The sequence below is a fragment of the Pithys albifrons genome, chromosome 7 (assembly GCF_047495875.1).
Source record: "Pithys albifrons albifrons isolate INPA30051 chromosome 7, PitAlb_v1, whole genome shotgun sequence".
NCBI lineage: Eukaryota > Metazoa > Chordata > Aves > Passeriformes > Thamnophilidae > Pithys > Pithys albifrons.
In genome coordinates this window covers 18,496,437-18,519,444 of record NC_092464.1, presented here as the reverse complement: position 1 = coordinate 18,519,444, position 23,008 = coordinate 18,496,437, and the positions used below count along the sequence as shown (strand labels likewise).

The following is a 23,008-nucleotide window of genomic DNA, read 5'->3' as shown; positions in this document are numbered from 1 at the left end:
CATTGCCAGTGTAATTTAAAAGTATTGTCACATGCTTTCCCAAGACAGAATTTCAGTGTATCGGTGCATTTTCATCCCCGCTGCCTATTATATGGTAGGAGCTCTCACTGCTAATCTGATGGCAGGTAGCCATGAGCCATCAAATGCCTCTCTGCATTTCTCCCAGGAGCATGCTCAGTTTTATTTCCCTGCTTCCTAATGAAGGATTTCTTTGCCAGAAAACTTGTGGAAATATTTTTCCTGTATTTCTTCATACTTTTCCCAATAGACAGTATCTTTCAATTTCAACTCTTTTCCTCTGTCACGTTGACCCCAGTGCTGTCCTTTCTGGATTTCCTGCATGCTTTTTTTTCCAAGTTTCTGTTTTCAGTTTGCGATCATTCTTTTGCACTGATGGAGCATCTGCCCATAATTTACATTTCTCTATTGTGACAAGCGTTTTTATTACAGAAAGGCTTGATGGATTCTAGTTTAGTTTGTTATTCTCAAAGATGACTTCTAATCATTTAATTTCAAACCCTGAATAGCAGCCTAGGCTCTTGATACAGCAAATAAACCTCCACAGAGAAGTCCAAAGCAGTCTCCTGATCATGAATCAGATTGTCCTAAGTTGATCAGGGCTGGAGGAGGTATGTCCTTAGGAAGGACCTTCTTTGTCTCTTGCTTTTTATGGAAGGTGATGATCCTGTTGTGCTACCAACAGTTCTTCTGACTCACATACAAATATTAAAAGGCTAGATAGTGGTTTCTCTGTTTTCCAAGTCTATAGCAAGGTTAGAAAAAGATACAAGCAAGGGACTGGTAAATCTAGCAGTGGCATGATGTTTGAGGAAGCCTGTGATTACCAATCCAATGCTACAGAAAAATCTTTTGGAGAACTCTTTTTGTCAACACAGTCTCCACAAAAGAGTCTTGGGAAGGTTGTGTCAAGGCTGAAATGCTCACAGCACAGGTGAGTTTTCAAGCTCCTTTATTAGATCCCAGAGTGACTACATGGTCTGCACAGGGACAACTGTGGCCTTCCATCGTTTCTAAGATATAAATGCTGCTGGGACTGCAGCATGTTTCCCTGCCAAAATCCCTTAATGATAAAGAGGGATCTCTAAGAGGGAGTTTCACAAGCTGTTGTGCAAGCCCTCATCTTTGGCCTATAAGAGAGGAGGGGATCTGTTCCAGGGCAGGGATATGAAGAAGAGACAGAGAACACTGTCTTAAAAAAAAAAAAAGAAAAAAAGAAAAAAATCCAAACAAGCCCCAAACTCAAAGGACTCCTCTATTTTCTCAATTACTGAATTCAGCTAACACCCACCTTTCATCATTGCTGTACCAATACTGATCTCAGGGTCTAGCATATGGTTTACCTCTTGATTTGGCTTCCATTTAATTGAGATAATTGAAACGAGATTGTTCCATGCTGTGCAGTGCACATTTATATAGCCACTCGCTAAATATTTTGCCCTTTCCTTGCCTACTTAATGGCAGTAAAGTTGTCAGGAGGCTGTTACCACCTGAACCTTTTTGTTGTTGTTTATCTTCTGACTGTTGACCCTACCATATGGGGTGAATGCCAAGATCTTGCAAGGCTATGTGGGGCTGGTGTAGAAATTTTCATTTAACATTCTTGGCAAAATCTGTCCATTATTGGCCTCCATAAACTATTACTGGTTTGTTTACAAGATTGGCTTATAAAAATACACATACAGGGTGAGTGAAAACTTGTTTCCTTTCTAGAAGTGATCTTAACAAAGAGCTTTCCGGACTTGAAAGGCAAGGCAAGGCAAGCATGCATTATTCTATGATTTAAGTTTCTGCAGTAGCAAAACTTTTAAAACAGCTCACAGAGATCTTTATGAGAGGGCTGCATTGACCTTTAATCAAGTGGTAGTCAAAATTTTGGGATGGCTGTTGTTTAGTTAGGATTTTTTTAGTTTGTGAGGTTGTTCCTGCCTGTAGATTAAGAGTTGTTTCCTTTTGCTGCTGAAGGCTGAGGTTGGAAAGGAAGACTTACTGCAATCTATTTCAAGAATAGTCTGAGGAGGAAATTCCCTTCTTGTTCCTAATAACTGGTGCAGAACGCTCTGCTGGAGGAAGAGAATAGTTCTGTAAGTTAAAATATTTATATGAAGCTTTGATTTCATACATCTTGTTACTATCTAGAAATATAATTTTATTGTAAACCTAGTATGTTTTATCTTCTTTGTTAAGAAGGGGGGGAACTGCAGGTATTGTGTATAGCTTTGATCAGTAGATACTAATTTGGTGATATAACAAGAGTGAAATTTTTAGTTAGAAATGAAAACAATAGCAGATCCGCTTCTGCTTGTTTGACAAAGCACCAGTCTAAGCTGCTGGGGTACATCTGAGATACATTAGCAGTGCATTTCATTATCCAGGAGCGTGGATTAAGAGAGAGAGGTAATTCTGCCCATCCATGCATCTTTAATGTTCTTATCTTTTCAGATGTTTCAGACTGCTTTAGGGTACTTTTATCTACAATTTAGAATCAAGGATTCTGTTTAAATATCAAGAGTAGGGCAATGCAAACCTCCTTCAAGGCAGAGTTAGATAACCTAAGTGAGCAGAGTGGAATGAGAGTGTTTGTCCATCTGCATTTCTCTTTTGCTTTAATCCAAAATAAAGTATTCAAGGAATACCTAATTCTATACTTCATCCAGAACCGTGTGTTGTCATGCTAAGGGCAGACAGCCCTGCAGGCTGTGGGCTGCAGACCTGGGCATGGAGGCAAGATGGAAGCCCCTGTGCTCCTTCGTTACATGATGAAGGTGCTCCTGTTGCAGACAGGGAAGTTGGGGGGTGGTTGCTGAAGCAGAGTGGAGCCCCATGAAGTCCCCTTGCCCTCTGCTCTTTCCCCACAGGGCTGACTCAGGGAGGAGGTGTGAGGGTCACAGTTTGGGTGCAGTAAGGCAAACACAGGATCTCAAACAGGTGTGGCACTGCCTGTCCTCCCTGACTGCTCCTCGGCTGTCAGGAGAATATATGTCTTTGTTCCCGTGACTGGGATTCCACTGCTGCTTATGGGCCCCTTGCAAGAGCTGTTGTACAAATGTCAAAGAGGCTCTGCATTCCAAAAGTTTGCAACTGTTGAAAATTCACATTTCTTTTGTTTTTGCCACCCTTAGGGACTGAGGTTTGGTAAGCAAATTCTTAAAATTTTTATGCAGCAGAACTCAAAGAAAATAATTCATTAAAAAAAAAAAAAGAATAAGCTCAAGATTGAAGAAACATCTTCTGCCAGATAATTTATCAAGTATTCTCTACAACCCCTTTCAAGCCAAAAATGTTGCTGGAGGTGTGAAGTTAGTTGGCTCATGCAGCTGCTTGTTCACCCAGGTGAGCCACCCTCACACACTGTCCCTGCTACAAACGTGCTAGCCTTTGAGAAAAGACACATTCTGGCATTGGGTGTCTCATCCCATCCCATATTCTGTTCTGGGACTTGGCCAAGTAGGACTTTTATCTTCTGCAGAGTGTTACCTGCTTTGAATTCCTTAAATCTCTCTGTCGATATGCATGCCAGTATGTGAAACTATTAATGTTCATTTCTTTCAAGCATATTTCAGAAGATTATTGCTATTTTTGAATTAAAATCAAGGAATAATTTCTGCAATCCATTTTAAAGTATCATTTATTATATCATATGTAATTGCCGGAAACCCATTGCAGAATTCTTTGGACCATTATACCACACGCTGTACAAGAAAATCTTGTGTATCTTGGTACAGTTTGCAATTTAATTGATGATCAGCAATATATAGAGGGAGAGATATGCTGTGAAACATACAATTGTAGCTTTATGTGTTTGTGCATACTGGTGTATATGTGGGATAGTTCAGCCTATCTACATGAATTTGTGACATTTTCTATTAGTGTCAAATAACTAAAGTTTGTGGCATTCTTGTATTTTATTTTTCTTACATCACTTTATTTTGCTGTAACTTTGGGCCTTCATATTTCTTGCAAGTGAAAGCCCAGATTTCAACTTTTAAACTATCTTAGACAAATTTCAGGAATTCACATCTTAATTTTATTTTTATCCCATTGGAAATACAGAAAAAAAATTACAATTTGTCTGTTAAAATATGCTGAGTGATTTTAGTGTGTTTCAGGTACTCAGATTTTAGAATTACCTCTTTCTTTAAATAGAATTGCCTCTATTGTAATTCCAAGTGTTGAGAAATGGCATTGTAAGGCAATTCTTTTTGTACTTGTAAACAAACTTCCATATGACAGTACTTTGAAAGTGTTTTTTAAATTGTGCTACATCTGTGTCTGATGTTAAAAGCATTAAAAAACAGCCAAAAAACAAGCCCTCCTAATGGACTCAAAATGTATACATATTCAAACCTGCCTATCTTTAATTTAAATAGCAAACATAAAACTAAATGCCCTACTAAGTTTCTTCATGAGCTTTATTGTTTTATGGACTTTCTCTGCCAAACTTGTCCTTGCTTACAGTTTCCTTGTCTGGGCAGAGACAGTCACTCTCTTTTATGTTTTGACTGGAGCTGTTTCGATGTCACCTGCTCTGCAGGGTGACACGGCAAAATACTCGAGCTGCTTGCTGCAACGCCCGGAGCACCCAGTGCCCTACTCCTTGGCACCTTCTTTAATCAATTCTTGCCAGGAGTGGCATAGGCAGGGCTGCAGATGTGTGGTGGCACTGCAGAGAGAAGCACTGCAGCCAAAGCCCACCTGTCTGTGGTGCAAAAATCATTGGGTTTAATTTAGTGTGAAGAAGCAGCACAGATGGGGTGAGCTGATGTGCTCTTTGAACAGAGTCTGCTAAATGTCTCTGGAGAGAAGGCTGATCCCATTGCTACCAGGTGCCATAGCAGCAGAAACCAAGACCTGGCACCCAGATTGAGTGGTGGTAGGTTTGAGCAAGGTATGTGACACTGTGAATGGACTTGCACTGAATTTGTGCCAGGGTGGCAGGACCTGTTATGGCCCAGCAGCTGAGTATCAGTAAATTAAGACAGCAGCAGATTGAGACAGACTGGGTCAGCAGAGCAATATGGGTTTAAAAGTTACATACAGTTCATTAAAACAGAAATGTAATAATTTAATTACATTTTAACTTTTTACCTAATACACTTCTAGAATTATTAGATTGTGTGTAAGTAAATTAAGGTGTCTTTTTAGGACACAGTATAGGTATAAAATAAAAGTTAAAACACATCAATGAAGTTATGTATATGCTGGGAACCACCTTGTGCAGGTATTATGAAACTACATTTAGTTCTGCCTTGGCAGTTTAGCTTTGCCCAAAAACTTAATGTACTGGGATTTAAGGGGCTTTAATTGAAAGTTAACAGAATTTATATGTTGTAATTTTGCAGCAAATTGTGATTTTTATGGATTGGTGAGGTTCAGCACAATAAGTGGAAATTCATCCATCATTGGAAACTATGTGAAAATGAGTTTTACTTACTGTTTGATTTAAATTGATTCTCTTTTTATTTCTGTGCTTATTGATTAATTTAAAGTATAGGAATAAAAATTAGGTTATATTACAATGGCTAAATCTTGACAATAGTTTTGTAGGAAACAGACCATGTAAATGCAAAATCAGAATGGTGTGTTTTCCTAAAGCAGTACCATATGTTAGTTGATTAACAAGTTGTAGGGATATTAGGAGATTTTAGCTGCTGGTAAAAAGGAGCATATGTTTTCTAAGACTTTTATCTAATACAGGTAAAGACTTTGCCAAGTCAAATTTAAGCTATTTTTCTTTTTTGGGAGGGTTGTATATCATTTGTGTATTCCTTGGGTATTTTTCTTTCCATAGGTAACACTAATGCACTTTTGGCATTTAAATCTAACCCCATCCCTGTGAAGAACATGCAGTAACATTAAGAAGTAATGCAGAATGTCTCACGTCCAGATACTTTATAAGAGCAGTTCAAAATTCCTTCAGCATCACAGCTTGTATTTGGTGTAAAACTTTATATTTTGTTTTTATTTTCAACCAGACATCAACTCAAGTAACTGAAGAGCAATTATAAAAGTTTAGTTCCTTCAGAACTCTGCAGTTTACACTGGTGGCATTGCAGTGTGTGCCTGTATGCATCACTGGTGTACTACAAAAACAAGTGTCATGAGTTTTACAGAGTAAAATGTACCTCCACTTAAGACCTACTTTGAGGTCTTAGATAGAGTTTTAGGTGATTAATCAATCTTGTTATACTGGCTTTCTGTAGAATCTCTTGTGGTCTAGACAGTTTTGGGGCTGTAGGGAGATCCAACAGTCTGAGGCTTCACTCTGAAAACGAATGAGGGCTTAGAGAAAGACTGGAGAACTTAAGTTGTTTCATGCCTGTCAAAGAGAGCTTCTGCTTGTCTGTGCTCAAGATCACAGCTTGTGGTTTCCAACACAGCATCTAAGAATCGCTTTAACTTTTCCTATCCAGGCTTGATGAAGTTTTTGGACTGACCACAGAGAGCCAGCCTGTAGGACATGCTTCTGTATGTTCTTCTTTTGGGGCTTATTTTGTTTCATTGATGATGAGAGAAAAATGAAGTTTAAAAAAACCCTCTTTTAAAAATAAAAAAGTGATTTGCATGTTGTTAATGTCTCTATTGTTGAAATCTGATTTATCTGTTCATCTGATATCCCCCACTTTCATTATAAGGCTGTAATTTGAAGCTCTGAAGGAAGTTTTGAAATAGACAATGGGTGGAGAGCAACCTCTTTTCTGGATGCTTTGGGACTTTCCATGGTAGAAAACTGTTTCATTTTGCAAAAATTGCCTGTATTTCATTGGCAGAACATTGAGCTTAGTCATCTGATGACCAAAGTGAGAAGTTAGGACAAGTCTTGAGATAAAGCAGCAAGACAGGAAGTGAATTCCCTCTCCTACTTCTAGGCTGTGATTTAAGGAACAGCAGCTTCAATGCCTGTAGGAGGTGGACACTCACTTTTTTGTAGGTGGTCACACTGGTGCTGAGCAGCCTTCAGCTACTGTAAACCCCCAGGCCGCTCTTGCCTGTCACCAGCCCAACTGTCTATTCTATCTGGCTACTGACAGCTTTGAAAACTCAACCTTTTAATTACGCCTTCATGTCTACATAGCTTTTCTTCGTGGGTTTTCTGGGGATTGCAGGGACAGGCAGGGGGGGACAGAGAGGTGGGCTACATGAGGCAAAGTAAGGTACATTGTCAGCAAAATATGTTGAAGATAATAAGCCAAGAGGTGAGAGAAGAAGCAGCTAAGCAGAAGTTGTGTGGATGTGTGTTTGCATGAGAGAAGTGTTGCCTTCTCTGTGTGGTGCCAAATGCTACACAGACCCGAGATCCCAGTGCAGCTCAGCAGAGCCTGGTGTGGCCACCATGTATCTCGCAAAAGTGTAGAAGAAAACTCTGTTTCCAGCTCTTCTGGCACAGTCTCATGCTTCGGTTTTCAAAATCTGGACAGGAATCATGCAACAGCTCCATCTAGTATGAGACTGCAAACAGAAATCTAGTGCAAGGGTTAGGGTTAGGGTTACAGACCGTCCTCAACCTTGTAAAACAGCATTTTATGGTAGTGGAAGTCTCCTTAAAATATGCTCAGGGTTGGATTGATTTGTTTCAAGTGAGAAGTGTTTAAGAAAATAAGTGTTTATTCTGCTGGCAGCAGAATATGACAAAAAGAGTAGGTAAAAAGTAGAAATGGGAAAGTCTTCATAGAGAGAATCTGAAACATAAGTCTAAAATTTAGAATTAAATGTATACTTTGCTCTTAAGGAAAACAGTCTACCTGGGAATCACTGCCTTATACATTGTGGAAATATTAGAAAGAGTATTAGAAGATATTTCCATATATAGAGAGTACATGTTTTCCAAATGAAAAAGTAATATTATTTTATTCTCAGAACTACTTAAGGTAGTGTGATACCATCCAAAAAGCCATATGTGCAGATGTTTCCAAGTGATCACCACTATCTCCACTGGAGAGCTGCCCACTGAACAGTAAGTGCTCTGCTGTGTGTGAGAGTCACCTCCTGTAACATTGGCCCTGTATGCACTGGGTGTTTAGTCTAATGTGTGTGCTGCTGTACAGCCATGGAGAGACAGTCTCAGGAGACTAATTCACCCCATCCTAAAATAGGTGTCTAGATTGAGTGGAATGAATAACCTTCAGCAGGGTCCTCTTTCACCTCTGTGGTTTATTGGGTGGATATTAGCTGGACACTTGCTTGTATTTTTGATGGCTGAGACTACGTGAGGTGTGGCATGTTGGCTTCCCTTCGGAAGAAGGAAGCTCTGGGATTCTTTGGTGGTATCAAAGAAGACATCCCCTCAGCTAGAATACAGCACTCTGATTTTCTCTTTTTGCAGTGTCAGTATTGCGGATGAGTGTAAAACAGCTCTAGACCAACCAGTGCTTCTGCCAGCCTGCAGCCACCTTTGCAGGTCCGTATGCAGTGGACAGCTTTGGCTGCTCTTATCCAAACAACAGTATCCAAAGGTTGTTTATGCAAGCTGTTTTGAACTTTGTGTCCTCCATATGCATGAAGTTTCCGTGATTTTTCTTTTTTAACTACTTCAGATTTTCAGGGTCAAGAGTTACTGAGATACATCACTGTATATTGTGTCATATGTACATCACTTGGAAAACAGTATTTAATCATGCAAATAAAATGTTTACGAAAAGTCTGCTGCAACATATCCCAGCAGCTCCCTGTTACAGCATTAGCTCCATGTGCAAGACACTCTTCACTACGCTCATGTATTTCTCCAGTTAACACAGAAGTACATAATCTCAGGTATGAAACTGCCATTGCTTTCCTGTGTGCTTGATAATTCAGTAAGAACTGCTTTCTAAAGTACTTGAAAATCTAATGAGATTCTGGATAGGCCTCTTTCAAGTCAGCGAGTCATAACATTCCTTGAGATTTTGCTAGTAAAGGTTTCTTACTGTGAATAGCTGCTTAATAAAAGGTGTTATTATTCTTTGCCCTTGAAAAATCTCCTGACTAACAAAAAAAACCCTCCTGTTTTCTTGGAGTCAGCAAGCAGTGGGATGGTTAGACATCTCAATAAGGAAAAGAAATAGTAAAAGCAAATTTCCAAAGAGCTACGATGTGATGCCTTCATGGTGAGGTTGTGTGCTGTAGTGTGGGCAGATATTCAGATCTCACGCTTCTAAATGAGCAAATTACCAATTATACAATTGCTGCTAGATCCCAGTACTGCATGGTGGAGTACTGTGCACTGATCTGCACAGCCTTGCCTGCCTGTACCTTGGGTCCCATATCCCAGAGAGATGGGGAAGGGCAAGGGAGGCTTGGTGCCATACTGTTCTTCAGTCTGAGTTGTAGCACCTGAATTCCTCCAGAGTGGCCTCTCACTAGTGGAGAACTAATGCAGGAGAAAATATGATCTCAGCCCCCCCAAAGCCATACAGATCCCTTGTTCAAAAGGTTTAATTGTGTTCTGATGCTTGATGGTATCCAGAGCTTTGGATGCTCATATAAGATTTAGCCTGTATTGTCAGCCACCTCTGTGGAATAGCTGAAACACTGCAAATTCATTCTCTGGCTTCCACTGCACTAACTTCCCTGTGTACACTAATGTTTAAGACCATTTTTACAACAGATGAGATATGACTTAACAGATTGTATGCCATTTATTTGCTTCCATATCCTTGTTTCAGGAGGAGATTCTCACCACACAGCAGAATGTTTTGATTAGGTTTGGGGTTCTTCTTTTTCTGTGGCAATGTAAATGTTCTATGTTTTCATGTTTAGCACATATGACAAAGGGTTACTGTCAGCATTACAGCTTCTTGTGCCTTGTCAACTGTAAGATCAGTGGTAGCCAGCCAAACAACTTGTCTTGAATGGTCTTGGTTACCTAGGGAAGAATACAGGATCAAGGAGAATATGAAGTCGTATTTCTAGTATATCCTCCCAGCTCCCAGAAATATGTGCTTAAGAGAGAACTTGAAGGAAACCAATGATTATTTCCTTTTTTTAACAGTGCCCAATGGAATTTTTTTCCATTAACTTTTTTTAAAATTTTTTTAACTCAAGAATTGCAATGTTCTACAGAAAGAAGTTCCCCAGTTTACCAACACTTCCATAATGCTCTGTGAAATTAATGTTCACATCTATGTATTTTTGAATCATTAGCCTGCTTCTTTCATTTGATGACCCTACAGTATGTATTGAGAGAGACAATGAACAGTCTCTCTCTATTCAGCTTCTCTCTGTCACTCATGTTTATACACCTCTAACAGATGTTTGAGTCATCTGTTTTCATAATGGAGAGTCCTACATAATTTAGTTGTTCCTTGTACAGAAACTGATCCATAACTTTGATCAACCATACTGCCTTCTTCCTAACATTTCTACTTCTTCTGTAGCTTCTTTGACCTGAACTAAATTAAAATTGCATGCAATATTCAAAATGTGGGTAGATTGTGGATTTATGCAGTAGCATAATGATATTGTCTGTCCTGTTCACTATTCTTTTCCTATCATTTTCTAACATAATTTCATTTTTTTAATCACTAATGAGCACCAATCTGAAAATTTCAAAAAATGCTTGTAACCTCAAACTCTTCTTGAGCAACAATAGTCTGTTCAACACCAGTGTGCATCACTTTACATTTATCTACATGTGATTTCATCTGTCAATTTACTTCCTAGTTGGTGAATCTTGTGAATTCTCTTCTTTTTAATCAGCCCTTCTCTTCACTGACTATTAGAATCTACTCAGCAAGCTCTGCCACCTCACTTAAACCCTCTTTTCCAGCTCACTAATATTGAGAGCTGTCTGGACCAGTCCACTCTCTGTGATGCCATTGGTAATCTCCATCTCCAGAAAAATTTGCTTTTTTCCTACAGGGTTTTTCCTATCTTTATTTAGTTTCTTTATCGGTGGGAAGATCTCTCTTTGTTTCTTTACCAAGGGATGTTGCTACATGCCCTGAGGAAATCCAGGGAATCACGTGTCTGTTCTCTCACTGGGTTGGGAAATGGAAATGCAATTCTTGCTTCTGCTTTCCTTGACTCGTATGATCTTGTGTTTCAGGTTCTCTCTGCAACATTAAATTATTAATTTCACAGTACCATACTGGGGGTTGCTACTTGCCCAACAAATTGTCCACATGGAACCTGTCAAGAGCCCTACTGGGGAGTGACATACACTTCTTTCTGAAGCTGGGAGGAAGTGTTTATGGTTCTTATTTTAGCTCCATCAGCAAAATAAAATCACAAGTGATAGTGCCTCTGTGGCTAAATTTGTGGTTTATTGAAACTGTGGCAGAGCCCACAAGATGAGGAGAGAAAATAATGTCTGATTTTGAATTTCAGCTGTTGGCTGCAGCTGCAGCGTTCAGAAAGCTTTTCAGCCTGGCTCCTGCCCCATTTTCTCCTAGCTTCATTTTACTGCAGAGGGAATCTGAATTGTGACATTGAACACTCCATGACAGGTTTTTTTAGTATGCAAACACCTTAGACTTTAAATGGCATGGCTTTGAGCTTAGGTATTATCAGATGTACATTACTTAAGAAGGAGATGCGGGAACAAAATATTTTAATTCACTTTTTGAAGTCTGAATGTGTAGCAATCTACTAGATGTTTTAAAATAAATAGAAGGATTGTTTAGTTTTCTGCAAGGGACTGAGTTTTATGTTAATGTTTAACTGAGATGTCACTCTCTCAATAAAGTAATAACCTCAGAATTCACAGTTGATTATCATGTATCAATAAAGTTGTGTATTTGTGCAACTGGTGACAACTACTGCAAGATATGCAATATATGGAGGGGAATTAAGTCTTTAACCTAATAAAGAATCCCAGTGGCATGGCAGACCCATGCTGATGAAGGCAGCTGAGGAACTGGAAACATGCTACCTTTCAACAACCAAGTCTTTATTCATGTCTTGGAAACACTCCTGAGATTTACATGGAGCTATGAAGAAAAGGTATTTAGTGATGATTTGCAAAACATCGCCACAGTCTTAATGTCTGTGACTAAAGTCAAGTACAGTGTAAGACCATGTTGAGGACCTCATGCTGCCCAGGAGGCCTGGGATGGCCTTGTCCTCAAGAGGAATATTTTTCAGACTCCTAAAATCAGAAAACCACCCAGTCTTTTCCTTGCAGGGTGGGGAAAACAAACAAATTACCTTCTTTGATGGCTGGGAAAAGAAAGTGATTGATAATTACTGCCTGCGCCTGCAGCATTTTACTCCCCTAACTGTGGTATTCAGCCTGTGTTTTCTGGCTGGGTTTAGGCACTTCTAACTTAAGAAGACTTGGTGCAAAAAAGCAGACTAAAAGCATTAAATGAATACTACTGATGGGCTGCATCCTTTGCTTACCTCTTCATCCTCTTCCAAGGGCATCCTGCATTACCCTCTGTTGTGAGAGAGGATTTATAGGAGCATATAAAACTGAAATAGGGTCCTGTAAGTAATTTTGTATCTTGTCTCAAAGAGATTTTGATACTTCTTTCCTTCTCGAACTTTGCCCAGAATTTCCTCCAGCTGGTGAAAGGATTTAAATACTGTTCCAGCTGCAGTTCCTGAACTACCATTTTTTAATGGCAATTCTAGAGCAAAAAAGCAACAGACAGGGAACAAAAAGTCGGAATTCATCACTGTTATGTTAATTATGAAATATTAAAGCAATAGTATGAAAATCAAATAAATAAATCACCTGTGAGTCATCCCATTTTTTGAAAAGTTTTTTGTAAGAAATGCAAAAGAGTTGGAATTAAATTGTCTTGGGTTATGTATTTATTAATGAGAGAGACAGAGGCTCTACCTCTGAATAAGCTTAAACCTTGTGTGACACCTTCCTATGTTGACATTGCTTATTCTTGTCTTCACCCCAGGCAGTTCTGTGCACTTCTTGGAGCCTGATGAGACAGAGCATTGTTACTTTTTCTCCCATTTTATCTTCTTGCACAGGAGCAGACTTCCACTTGTAGGAGGAATAGGATATGATGCCAGAGTCATGACGCTACACCTCACTTGGTGTTTTGACATTTTACCCTTGCAAAACCCGAACCATTCTCTCCCTTCTCGGGAGGAGGTTGCTGTGGCCACAGGCTTCCTGTCCTGGCTGGGGAGAGTGCCACAGCCTGTTGCCTTTCCCCGGGGACTCTGTGCTGTCGTGCAGCATCCAGCTGCACCAGTGTTTTCAGAGGTAAATTTAGGTCACTTACCCCTTTATTACTGTTAGTATATGAAGTTCAGGAGAGTGGGCTCTGACCATTCTGCTAGCTGTATTGCAAGGAGAAGATGAGAATACCAGAAAGAAAGTGAAAAGAGGCAAGGGCTTGTTTTCCAAGATGAAAACAGAGAATGGGAGATAATGCAAGTCTTCAAGAGCTCAGCAGATGTGAGTGATTGAGAAGGAGGCTGTGAGGTGGCTTTCTCGCCAAGTACATGTCCTACAGCACGGGTGGGTCTGGCAGAAAAAAGGGGGAATAAATCCCATCCTTGGAAACTGAAGTCATCTTTACTCTGAAGAAATAGGATACTATTTCTTCTCACCGAGAGTAATTAAACATTATTCAGTTAACTGTAACAGTCTGTGAAATGCGAACAGGTGTATTTGCAAGCCATCTGAGCTCAGGAAGCCTGTATTTACAGGGTGGTTGTTACAGGGTGGAGGATTGTGGCAGTCTTGCTGCTGCTGGACGTGGTATGCCTGAGTCAGCAGCTGCAGCAGCACGTCCATGGTCCTGCATGCAGAAATACCCTCAAGTAACACGCTTGTAGAACTGGCTGCTGTTTTACAGGCAGCTATTATAATCAACTGTCATGCTTACACCTTTCACCTTGTAATGTGCATTGTTCAGGAGGATTTCTTGCCTTCCATGTACATCAGGACAGGTATGTTTTGAGGTGTTTTTACTTTAAGGTTTTTTTCCCTGCATGAGATTGACTGTGCTGGAGACAGTGACTGACTGTGCATCACAGCGTTGGTCAGGATGGTTTTGGCTTTTTTTAAGGTGGATGTCTGATCTGGAAAATTAAAGTCAGAGGAAAGAACTTTGCTCAGGGTTAATCTCCCTCTGTTGGAAGCTTGATGTCCTACACTTTCTTATGCTGATCATCTGGGCAGACCTCATTGCATGTGTGGTGGAGTTTGAAACAAATGCTAGTGTGTATGCAGCATTGGTCTCCTGAGATCAGTAATGTCTTCTTCATCTCATTTAAGTGTTTTGCCTTTGTGTGAGGACCCCAGATCAAATTTAATGGCTTGTGATCGATGAGAAGTCATACAAGATAATCAAATGGTCCCTGTTGCCCTAAAGCTATGAAATCCTAAACACTGAAGAGAGAATTAATAAGTGTGCATCCCAGCAGAACAGACTGGGCAGGCCTGAAAAAGAACAGCATTGTCAGCTTTGATTGCTTTCTTACTAATCAGCTGTCTTAATGATAGCATCAGCATGGTCTGGGGAGGTCAGACAGGCACTTTGAAGGTAGGAGATGTACATACTGTTGGAGAGGTCATTGATACACTTACAGGTTGAAAGGTATACACCAGCCTTCTACTCTTACATCTGCCTTCAGGGGCTGGTGCCCTACAACGGGTAGAAAGAAAAGCTTTACATGCAAAACCAGTGATCATTCCTGCTGTGTTAGGAATCAGATCTGCATGGAAACAAAGCTGTAGGAATTTATTTGACTGGGTTTTATCTCTGTTCAGACATTCAAATTGTCATGTGTTGTACAGTACTGCCTTTGTGGCAGGAGACAGGGAGAAACTGTAGTAAGAGCAATTTAAAATGTCCAACTTATAAAGTCACAATGGCATCAGTTTCTCACATGGTTTCAGTCTGAGTCTCAGAAAAAAATCTAGTTCTTGCCAGTGACATTGTGGAGAAAAGTCAAGTACGTGATTTGGTACAGTCCAGAGATTAATAAAATTAATAATGTTCCCAAAAAAGTTACTTTTTAAGAAAGACCACCATCATGAATTGTGTGAGTGCTATGTATTGGCAACACTGGTGCCGTTGTGTTAATTTTTATTCATGATTTACTAATATTTTTATTGAAACAATTTTTTGTGCTAGAATATTTATAAGAAAAGCCTGTTGATACATAATCACAACATAACTTGAACTACTATTTTATTTCTGAACCCAGGCTCCATCCAAGTACACTTTGCATTTTCTATTAATTCAAGCAGTCATCGGACAGTCTTATAAACTCAATGTGTACTTGGTAAGAGCTGAAATAAAGGATCTCTCATTATTATTTCAAAGTATTTTTGTACTTTATGGAGAACAATCTTGATACTTTTGATCACTAAAGCATGTCACCTCATAAATGTACAACCAGATCCTGCAGACATCCGTGAAACCAGCAATAGTGTTTCAGGCAGTAAGTCTGTTCTTCTGGCATTGCCAAAGAGTTGGATCAATTCGAATCCAAACTCTCACCAGAGTTCTGTTTGAGACAATTCATCCAAAGGGAACTTATCAAAACCAAAGTGCTTTACACTGGGGAGAAATAGAATTTGAATGCGAGCATATGTACTTAAAAGTGACCTTCCCACCTCCCTTTCTTCCACCTCCCTCAGAAATAATTCCCTTCATTTTTCTTTCCTACCCACATACTGCTTTTTATTCAATTAAACCCTAGGATCGAAATTTCATGTTTTGCTTTCACAGAGTAAGTTGTCTGGTACCTTATGAAAATATGTTTGTATTTTCTACTTCTGTGTTTGCAGGCTTATCTCTTACCTTTCTGTATGGGAAGTGTGATGTGTGAAGGGCTGGCTAGGCTAGAAGACATGTGAGGGGCTGAGGCATTTCAGGGTCTTCAGTTCAAAGCTGGCTGTGCTGGTGGCAATGTACTAATATTAATGTTAGCTTGGTACTAATGTTAGTGGGATGGCAACAGGGGGTAGAAAGTCTGAAATAAGGTGTTGCATTACAGGAGTCAGAAACTTGCATCCTGTAATTATGCCCATTTAGCTTTGTTCCATCTTCCCTTGGGCAGCGGAAAGGGAAGTCATGTTAAAGTGTATCTGCATTAGGTTTGTTGGGATTGTCCCAAATTAGAGAGGGAGACAAAGTTATTGATGAAAGAGTAGAATCACCTTTTTGTTCTTATTGTTTTTCTTTACACTTGAATGTTAGTACTTCTTTGTGATGACCACAGTCCTTTCTCTCAGTCCAGTTTAGGGCATGCACAAATGTTTACTGATTTCAGGCCTTTTAATATATTTTAAAAATTGAAGGTGGGGGAAGGAAACAAGAATAAAACTTGAAAACCAGAAAATTTAACATGATGTAGGTGCCCAGATGTTAAAGTTGTGAGCTTGAACAAAATGTCTTTTGAAGCAAATGAAGGTTGCTCTGTTACTTGGAAATGGGCAACTGAAAGCTTGGCGGTGCCAAGTGAAAGGTGACAGTAGCTGTTCCCAGAGCTGTCTTTGAAATGGAATTCAAAGGCTGAATATATCTTCTACCTGAATATTTCGTGTTCAACTTCTTAGTCACTCTTTTGTAGAGTTGTTTTAGTGGCTAAGGCTGGTTCTTGGCACCACTGTTAGTTTCTGAACTTCTCTGAAGAGCTGAAACCAGTAGGACTGATAAGACACAATAAAATTCTGTTGTGGAGTGTGTATAGAAGCTCATACTCAATTTTCTCTTTTGCATAAGTTGGAGTGTTACCATTTCATTCCTCGGGCTGATTTTCCTCGTAAGTATAACTGAACTGGAATGGACATAGCATAAATATTGAAACTCTCCACAGATTTTTAACAGGAAAGGTAATTTCATGATAAATAATTCCAGAGGTTGTATTAGATTGCTTGTCATCATAAATTTTAAAGTCAAGTTCAGATGTTTTCCTTTAAGCACTGAAAATTTTAACCACTATTAGACCCACCTCAATGAAATTACTAAGCAGATGAGACCAAATGATCATAAAGTCCCCATCCACATCTTAAAAATCTGAAATTTCTTGTACAATACCAAGTTAGTTGACAATAAATTTTAAAATAGTGTAAGCCTTTTTGCCTCCAGGCTCTGCTTACAGAGGTTCATATGGAGAGACTTCAGAATTTTTTTTTCATTTTTCTTGTACAAGCTAGTGCCTATTATCATCTTTGATGGTGTACTATCTGAATGTAGGGCTTTTCTTTTAGAAGTGAGTCTATTTTAGTTCTAGGTATTGAGAGACCATACCAAGCTTGGAGTGAAGAAGCTGAGGATGAGTGAGAATAGAGGTGTTCTCAAATGAACTGCAGCCCTCAAACTGCTATTTCCTGAGGTGGAAACCAGAGCTTTACCATGCTCCATGCTGCTTTTCTGGCGTTAAAGATACATTCTCCCTTTCAGATCTGTCTGATTGGTATGAATGGCCACCCACAACCCCCTGGAGTGGAGAGAGTAGGTTTTCTGATTCACTGGAGTATCCTCTTGATGCCTTCTCCAGGGTAGCCCCAAGCCATCTGTGGCCATATAAGGCTTGGAGTGTGCTGCAGTGTGACCTGCTCATAATCCCTCCCAGGTTTCTGCATTGCCACTTCAGGACTAATATATATTTCTGGAGTATAGTGGGTTAAACAGTGTCAGGCTGGTTGCCACAGAGAGAATTCATGATATTTTTCGTGGTGACTCCATGTTTTCACATGGACATTGAAACAAGTCTTTAATTACAGGACATTTCTTATGCTTTAACTATTAATAATTAACTTCCCAGATTTTAGTTGTGAATAATTGCCAGAGCCATGGAGTCATTGTTGTATATTATAAGTTTGACTAATTGAGTGCAGCCAGTATTTGTTAATTGTTCCTGTTACGCACATGCTAAACCCAGAAGTGTTGAAGTTGCTCTGGGACACTAATTTTAAACACAATTAAAACATCATAACCTGTTGGCAATTATTCTCTATGCATTGTTTTGATATTGATGGTTCCAGATCTAAGCACAGTAATTAAAAGGAACCACTGTTGTTGTTGATCCCACAGATAAACAAATGCTGATTGTGTGCTGTGAACTGGTTAATCAAGTTTATTTAACTTGTCCTTAGTGATTCATTCCAGTGACTGTATTGGGGAGCTCTTTATTTGAGCCTAACAGTATAATGGTTCTGGCAGTCTTCACTGCTAAAGCAGTTTCACTAATTGTTTTAAATAGACTTTAGTAACATCTTAACGAATACCATTGTTACAGAGACAAATTAAATCCAGTTTGAGATCAGGGACTTTTCCCTTTAAGTTAAGACATGTTTTAAGACCTTGCTGTCCCAACTGTTCCCTATCCTGAGCAACAGGAGAGGTAATTATGTTTCCTGGATGGTGATTGTGTTTTATGGGTGGGCTCTTTTGTTTTGTTTGATTTTAATGATACTGAAGTGTGCCATGTTAAGTCTCTCCCTTTGCTAATGCTCTTTCATCCTGTTTGAGAAACTCTTCTGCACCTGCACAAGTTCTTATAAGGTAACACCCAGTCTCCAAGTCACACATCCACAACCAAAAAAGCAATCTCTCTTACATCATCTCTGCATTTTGGGAGTCCATGTTGCTCAGGCCCTTTAGCAGCACTATCAATACCATTTACTGTTAGTCTCAGCAGTGGGAGCATCTTTCTTTGGCCATAAAAGCAGTAGTGTCAGACCAGTTTGATCCAAGGGGTAGCTGGCTGCTCACTAGGACATGTCAGTGGGTGAGCCGAGAGGCCACCTCTGGTGTGTGCTCTTGGCTGTGGAAAATTAAAAGTGCTGGCTAAAAGTAGACAGATTATTATTGTTGTTGTTGTTACTCTTTTAGTCTTAGACTAATTTTCTAGGTATTTTTCCTCATCATGGATGGAGGTAAAACCTTCTAAGGGGCCAGAGTATATTGACTCTGATCTTATTAATGTTCTTGGTACAAATGCTACTGACCTCTGGAGCTAACTCTGGTTTTGTACAAAGCTGAAAAAGCTCCTTCCTTTCAGGCATTTTAGGCAAGTATGTTTTGTGGTTTCCTTTGTGTTATTTCAGGATAAGGTCTTTTTAAATGCCCTTAGTTTCTGAACTCTCGGTTTCTGAGCCCTGTATACAGGTTATGTCTTGGTACAGCTTTTATGTTGCTACTCCAGGCAACCACACTGGCTTTCTTTCTCCATCAGGGGTTTCTGAGTTATTTTACATTTCTTGAACTTGGTGGTGTTCAGTGTTCTCTATTCCTGTCAGAGCCCTCTCATCCTTCCACATGGCTGTGAATGTAAATTGCAAGAGCCTCATCACACTTGTCCAGGCTCTGGAAAACCTCAGTGTTAAAGGCACATTCCTGGGATGGCTGGCCATCCCTTCTCCTCCTAATATAGCTCACAATCAGAATGAGCAGGAGTAACCCAAGGCCAGTAAAAACATTACTCTAAATACAATGTGTATCACGCTGTTTTCTATATAATTGCAGGGCAACTATAGGAGTATTCTGTTGGGAGCACTGTATTGCAGACTTTAAATAGCATTGCTAATGTTTAAGTTGTATTTTCATCTCTTCTGTGTTTTCCATGCCAGATTTCTGGGACTTTTGCCAGGTTCCAAGCCCATACAGAATTAATTGTTAAAAAGGAAAATAAATATTTCTTAAGTGCTAGAGAATATATGTGTCTAATCTAATGAGCAATTGTTCATTGTAATTCAAATATTTTTCTGTCTGGAAGGGAGAGGATAGGGACATGAGGAGAGTGATCCTCCTTGAGCTTTTGTACTGAATTTATATGTGCACAAACATTTTTTCATTCAATAATCTAAGTGGACAGGATGACATTTCTGCCAGATAGAGATGTAGAAGGAAACATAGGAGAATTTTCCTAGCCTGTCTGGACTGGGTAGTTGAGAGGTCATTGCAAGCAATTTGGCTCATGTTATATTGAAGTCAGAGTTGAAGAAAGCTTGAAAGACTATATTATGCTAGGTCTGTTTGCAAAGACATCCAAGATACTGTTACCTGGTGTTGGAGTATGAGGCTGATTTAAATGAGAAATTGTGTATTTTTATTAATATCTCAGTTATGCTTTGTTCTCAGCCTAATTCAGAAGTTGTCTGTGGATAAACTTTCTGGACTTGATGCTGTAACTCAATGCACAGTTTGTTCCACCATCTCTGACTCAGTGTTATGATTTTGATAGACTAAATCAGTCTGATATTCTCCACTAAATCAACACATGTGGCATCTGCTGGAATCTGTGGGATTTGATCTTGTCCCTCTCAGCCACACTATTTTTTGCCTTACAGCCTGGTAGATCTATTGAGTCTCATCCAGGCGTCTGGCCTCTGAACTGCCAAAAGAGAATTAGTTACATGTTTCTGTATGTTTTGCTACCGAGGCTTCGAAATCCCTCTTAACCAAAGTCCCTGCTTACATATTGCTACCATTCATTTTTATTGGCTTTGCTAAAGTTGAATTCCTGTATCTTGATTTTCCCCCAATTCATTCTCTGAGCGGCCTCAAAGAATCCAACAGAAAACAAAATCTCAAAGCGCTTATATAATGAATTACTTTTACACTGGACGCTGAAAAAGACAGAGGAGCATTTATCAGGAATGTTTGTGGGCTTGGTGGTTACGAGCTTAAAAAAAATACCGTGTGGAAAGGCTTTTGTCCCATGACAGAGATTTAAAAGGCTGCGGGTTCGGATTCCAGCAGAGGCTCAGGCCTGTAATCGCGTTTGAAATGTTGCCTTTCACACTCCTGCCCGGCTGCCGCGGGGCGCGGGCCGGATAGGGGCGGCTGCGGGGCGGCTGCGGGACTGGTGGGGCTGTGGGGCCGCTCGGGGCTGCTGGACTGCTCGGGGCTGCGGGACTTCTGGGGGCTGCGGGGCGACCGAGCCGTCACCTGTTGGGGCCCCGGGCTCGGGGGCGCCCCCGGCCGCCGCCGCCCCCTCGGGGAGGCTCCGCACCGGCGGAGGCAGCGCTTCCTTTCTCCTCCCCGAGCCCGGCGCTGACAGTCCGGGCGCTGCGGCTCCAAGTTGGAGAGGGGAGCTTGTGCGGTAGGCAGGGACAATGGAGGAAAATGAAAGCCAGAAACTTGAGCTCTGCCTGGCTTGCCCAACAGACAGCAGGCAGACGAGGGGTAAGTAAGGGGCGATGTAAGGCAAAGATGGAGTTACGCTTAAGCATGCCCCTCGTTGCTGCTTTTTATAGCTGGAGGCAGAATGCATGGCAAAAAAAAAAATAGCATGTCTTTCTTGTGCTAATAGCTCTGCAGATTTCCCTAGTACTCCGACTTTGTGAGTTTAACTTTCTCTCTGGAGAGGTTTCTGTCTGCCCGCTGGAGCCGGGCGCACGCTGTGTGACTCACGGATGCGGACCCTGCCGTGCGGAGGGTGCTGCTCCCGCGAGGAGGGGAAAGCATCTCCTCTTCGCTTTAAATGCTCTGCCAGCCTCACCTGTGGCACAGGAATACTCTTCCCTCATAAGAATCGGTTTGAGCTCATCTTTACCTGGGGGTGTCTTTAAAAGGGAGAGATCCACGGCAGATTGTGACGGGCTTAGTTTACTTTGAGTGAAACCACTGGAGTTTGTTTTGGAGCCAAGCCAAGAATGTCTAAGCGGGGTTTCCACGGCGTGTCCGCTGTGGTGCGTTCCACATTCACTGCTGCACTATTTCATATAAAGTGAATGAAAACTATTTCCTGCCGAATTCTACGTGGGCTATTCCACGTGGAACATAACACTTAGGTAGCATGACAAACACCTAATCTAATGTATTACAGTATTTGTGAGGCACCTGTATTCTTCATAGGCACTGTAGGAAAAGTTGTGTTACTGTGCTTATGTGAAACAAATAGTGCATGTGGTTTGAAAACAATCACACAAGTTTACAAGTGTGTGATACCAACAAGTAGTGCGTTGACAACTAGGAGGAAAAAATACTCTTTTTTTTTTTAATTGAGGGTTCATTAATTGATTGATGCTCTTTTGAATAATTTTTTAAGTTAAAATACTGAGCACTACAAGTCACCTGTGTCTGTGTATGCTTATGTTTAGTGGGACGGAAATTGTCACTTAAAGAATGTGTTTGAATAGGAAAAAAAAAGCCCTCAGTAACACATTTCTTCTGTGGGGGTAGTATGAAACTGCCTGAGATACATGCGGAGCTAGGGGAACAGAGGTCTGACCAGTCTGATCCTATGATTCCCAAAAATGTTGAGTGCTGAAAGCTCATAACCAATTGTTGTAGTTTTGGCCCATATCCAAAATTTACATTTGAAAGTTCCTTGGAAAGGGTGCTGATTGTGAAGACAGTGAAGTAAATTAGAAAAATTCCAAATAGTCTCACATTTACTATTAGCATAAATGTAATGGAGATGGGTTTGACTCACACTGCTAAATCTGTATTCTTTTTTAAAATTTTAGTATTGAATGGACTTGCTTCAAGGCTCAGTTTCACAGTATAGTATGGGTCAGGTCTGCACTTGTTCCTTTCTGACATTATTCTCAAAATGTTCTTCTCTCATGTCACTTGGGTTGCAAAACAAGACTGTTAAAATCTTCACAGCATTTAAAGTAATGAAGCAAAGTGACTTTCCTGACCTTTGTAGACTTCATGGAGGGTGCGACTTTGAAGAATTACATACCAGAACATGTTGACAGACTTTTTTCTTTCTCTCTCTCCCTTTTTTTTTCCTAGCTCAGAGCCATTAATCCTTCATGATAATTTTCCTCCTAATCCTAGGCATACTGCTTCTATGCTGCAAACCTAGGCCTTTTCTGTACTTATATTCACTGTAGTAGTAGGTGATGTTGGTGATGTTAAGAAATCTTGAACTTTGTTTTCAGATTAGAGAAGCAACTCAAGTGTAAGAGTTGCTCAAGCCTTTGGATAACCAAAGTCCTCCCCGTCAATCAGCAAATCTTGCTCTTAGTTCCCCTCTAGACTTCCTACTTTATTGAACAGAAAGACCTTCAGCTTTTAGCTTCTGAATATGAGGGAGGAAGAGAGAGAGACAAGCTTATCTACACTTTCGCCTTTTCCATTGGCTTCTCTTTGCTCCTTTTCCAAGGAAGGCACTTGCATAATTTATA

The 23,008-nt window shown here is 40.3% G+C and overlaps 1 protein-coding gene across 13 annotated transcripts in view; it reads left to right on the top strand.

The window, feature by feature from the left end:
- KIAA1217 (KIAA1217 ortholog) overlaps positions 1–23,008 on the top strand; it is a 351,226-nt gene that overhangs the window by 157,058 nt on the left and 171,160 nt on the right. For 2 of the 13 annotated variants that reach the window (XM_071560133.1, XM_071560129.1), the window contains exon 1: positions 20,916–21,053. The exons of 10 other annotated variants lie outside the window; for them this stretch is intronic. In XM_071560133.1, the coding sequence (XP_071416234.1) occupies positions 20,984–21,053 (70 nt within the window). In that variant the 5' untranslated portion in view covers positions 20,916–20,983. Of the gene's footprint in view, positions 1–20,910; positions 21,054–23,008 lie in introns of those variants that run through there. One more of the 13 variants, XM_071560143.1, reaches the window with a different exon arrangement.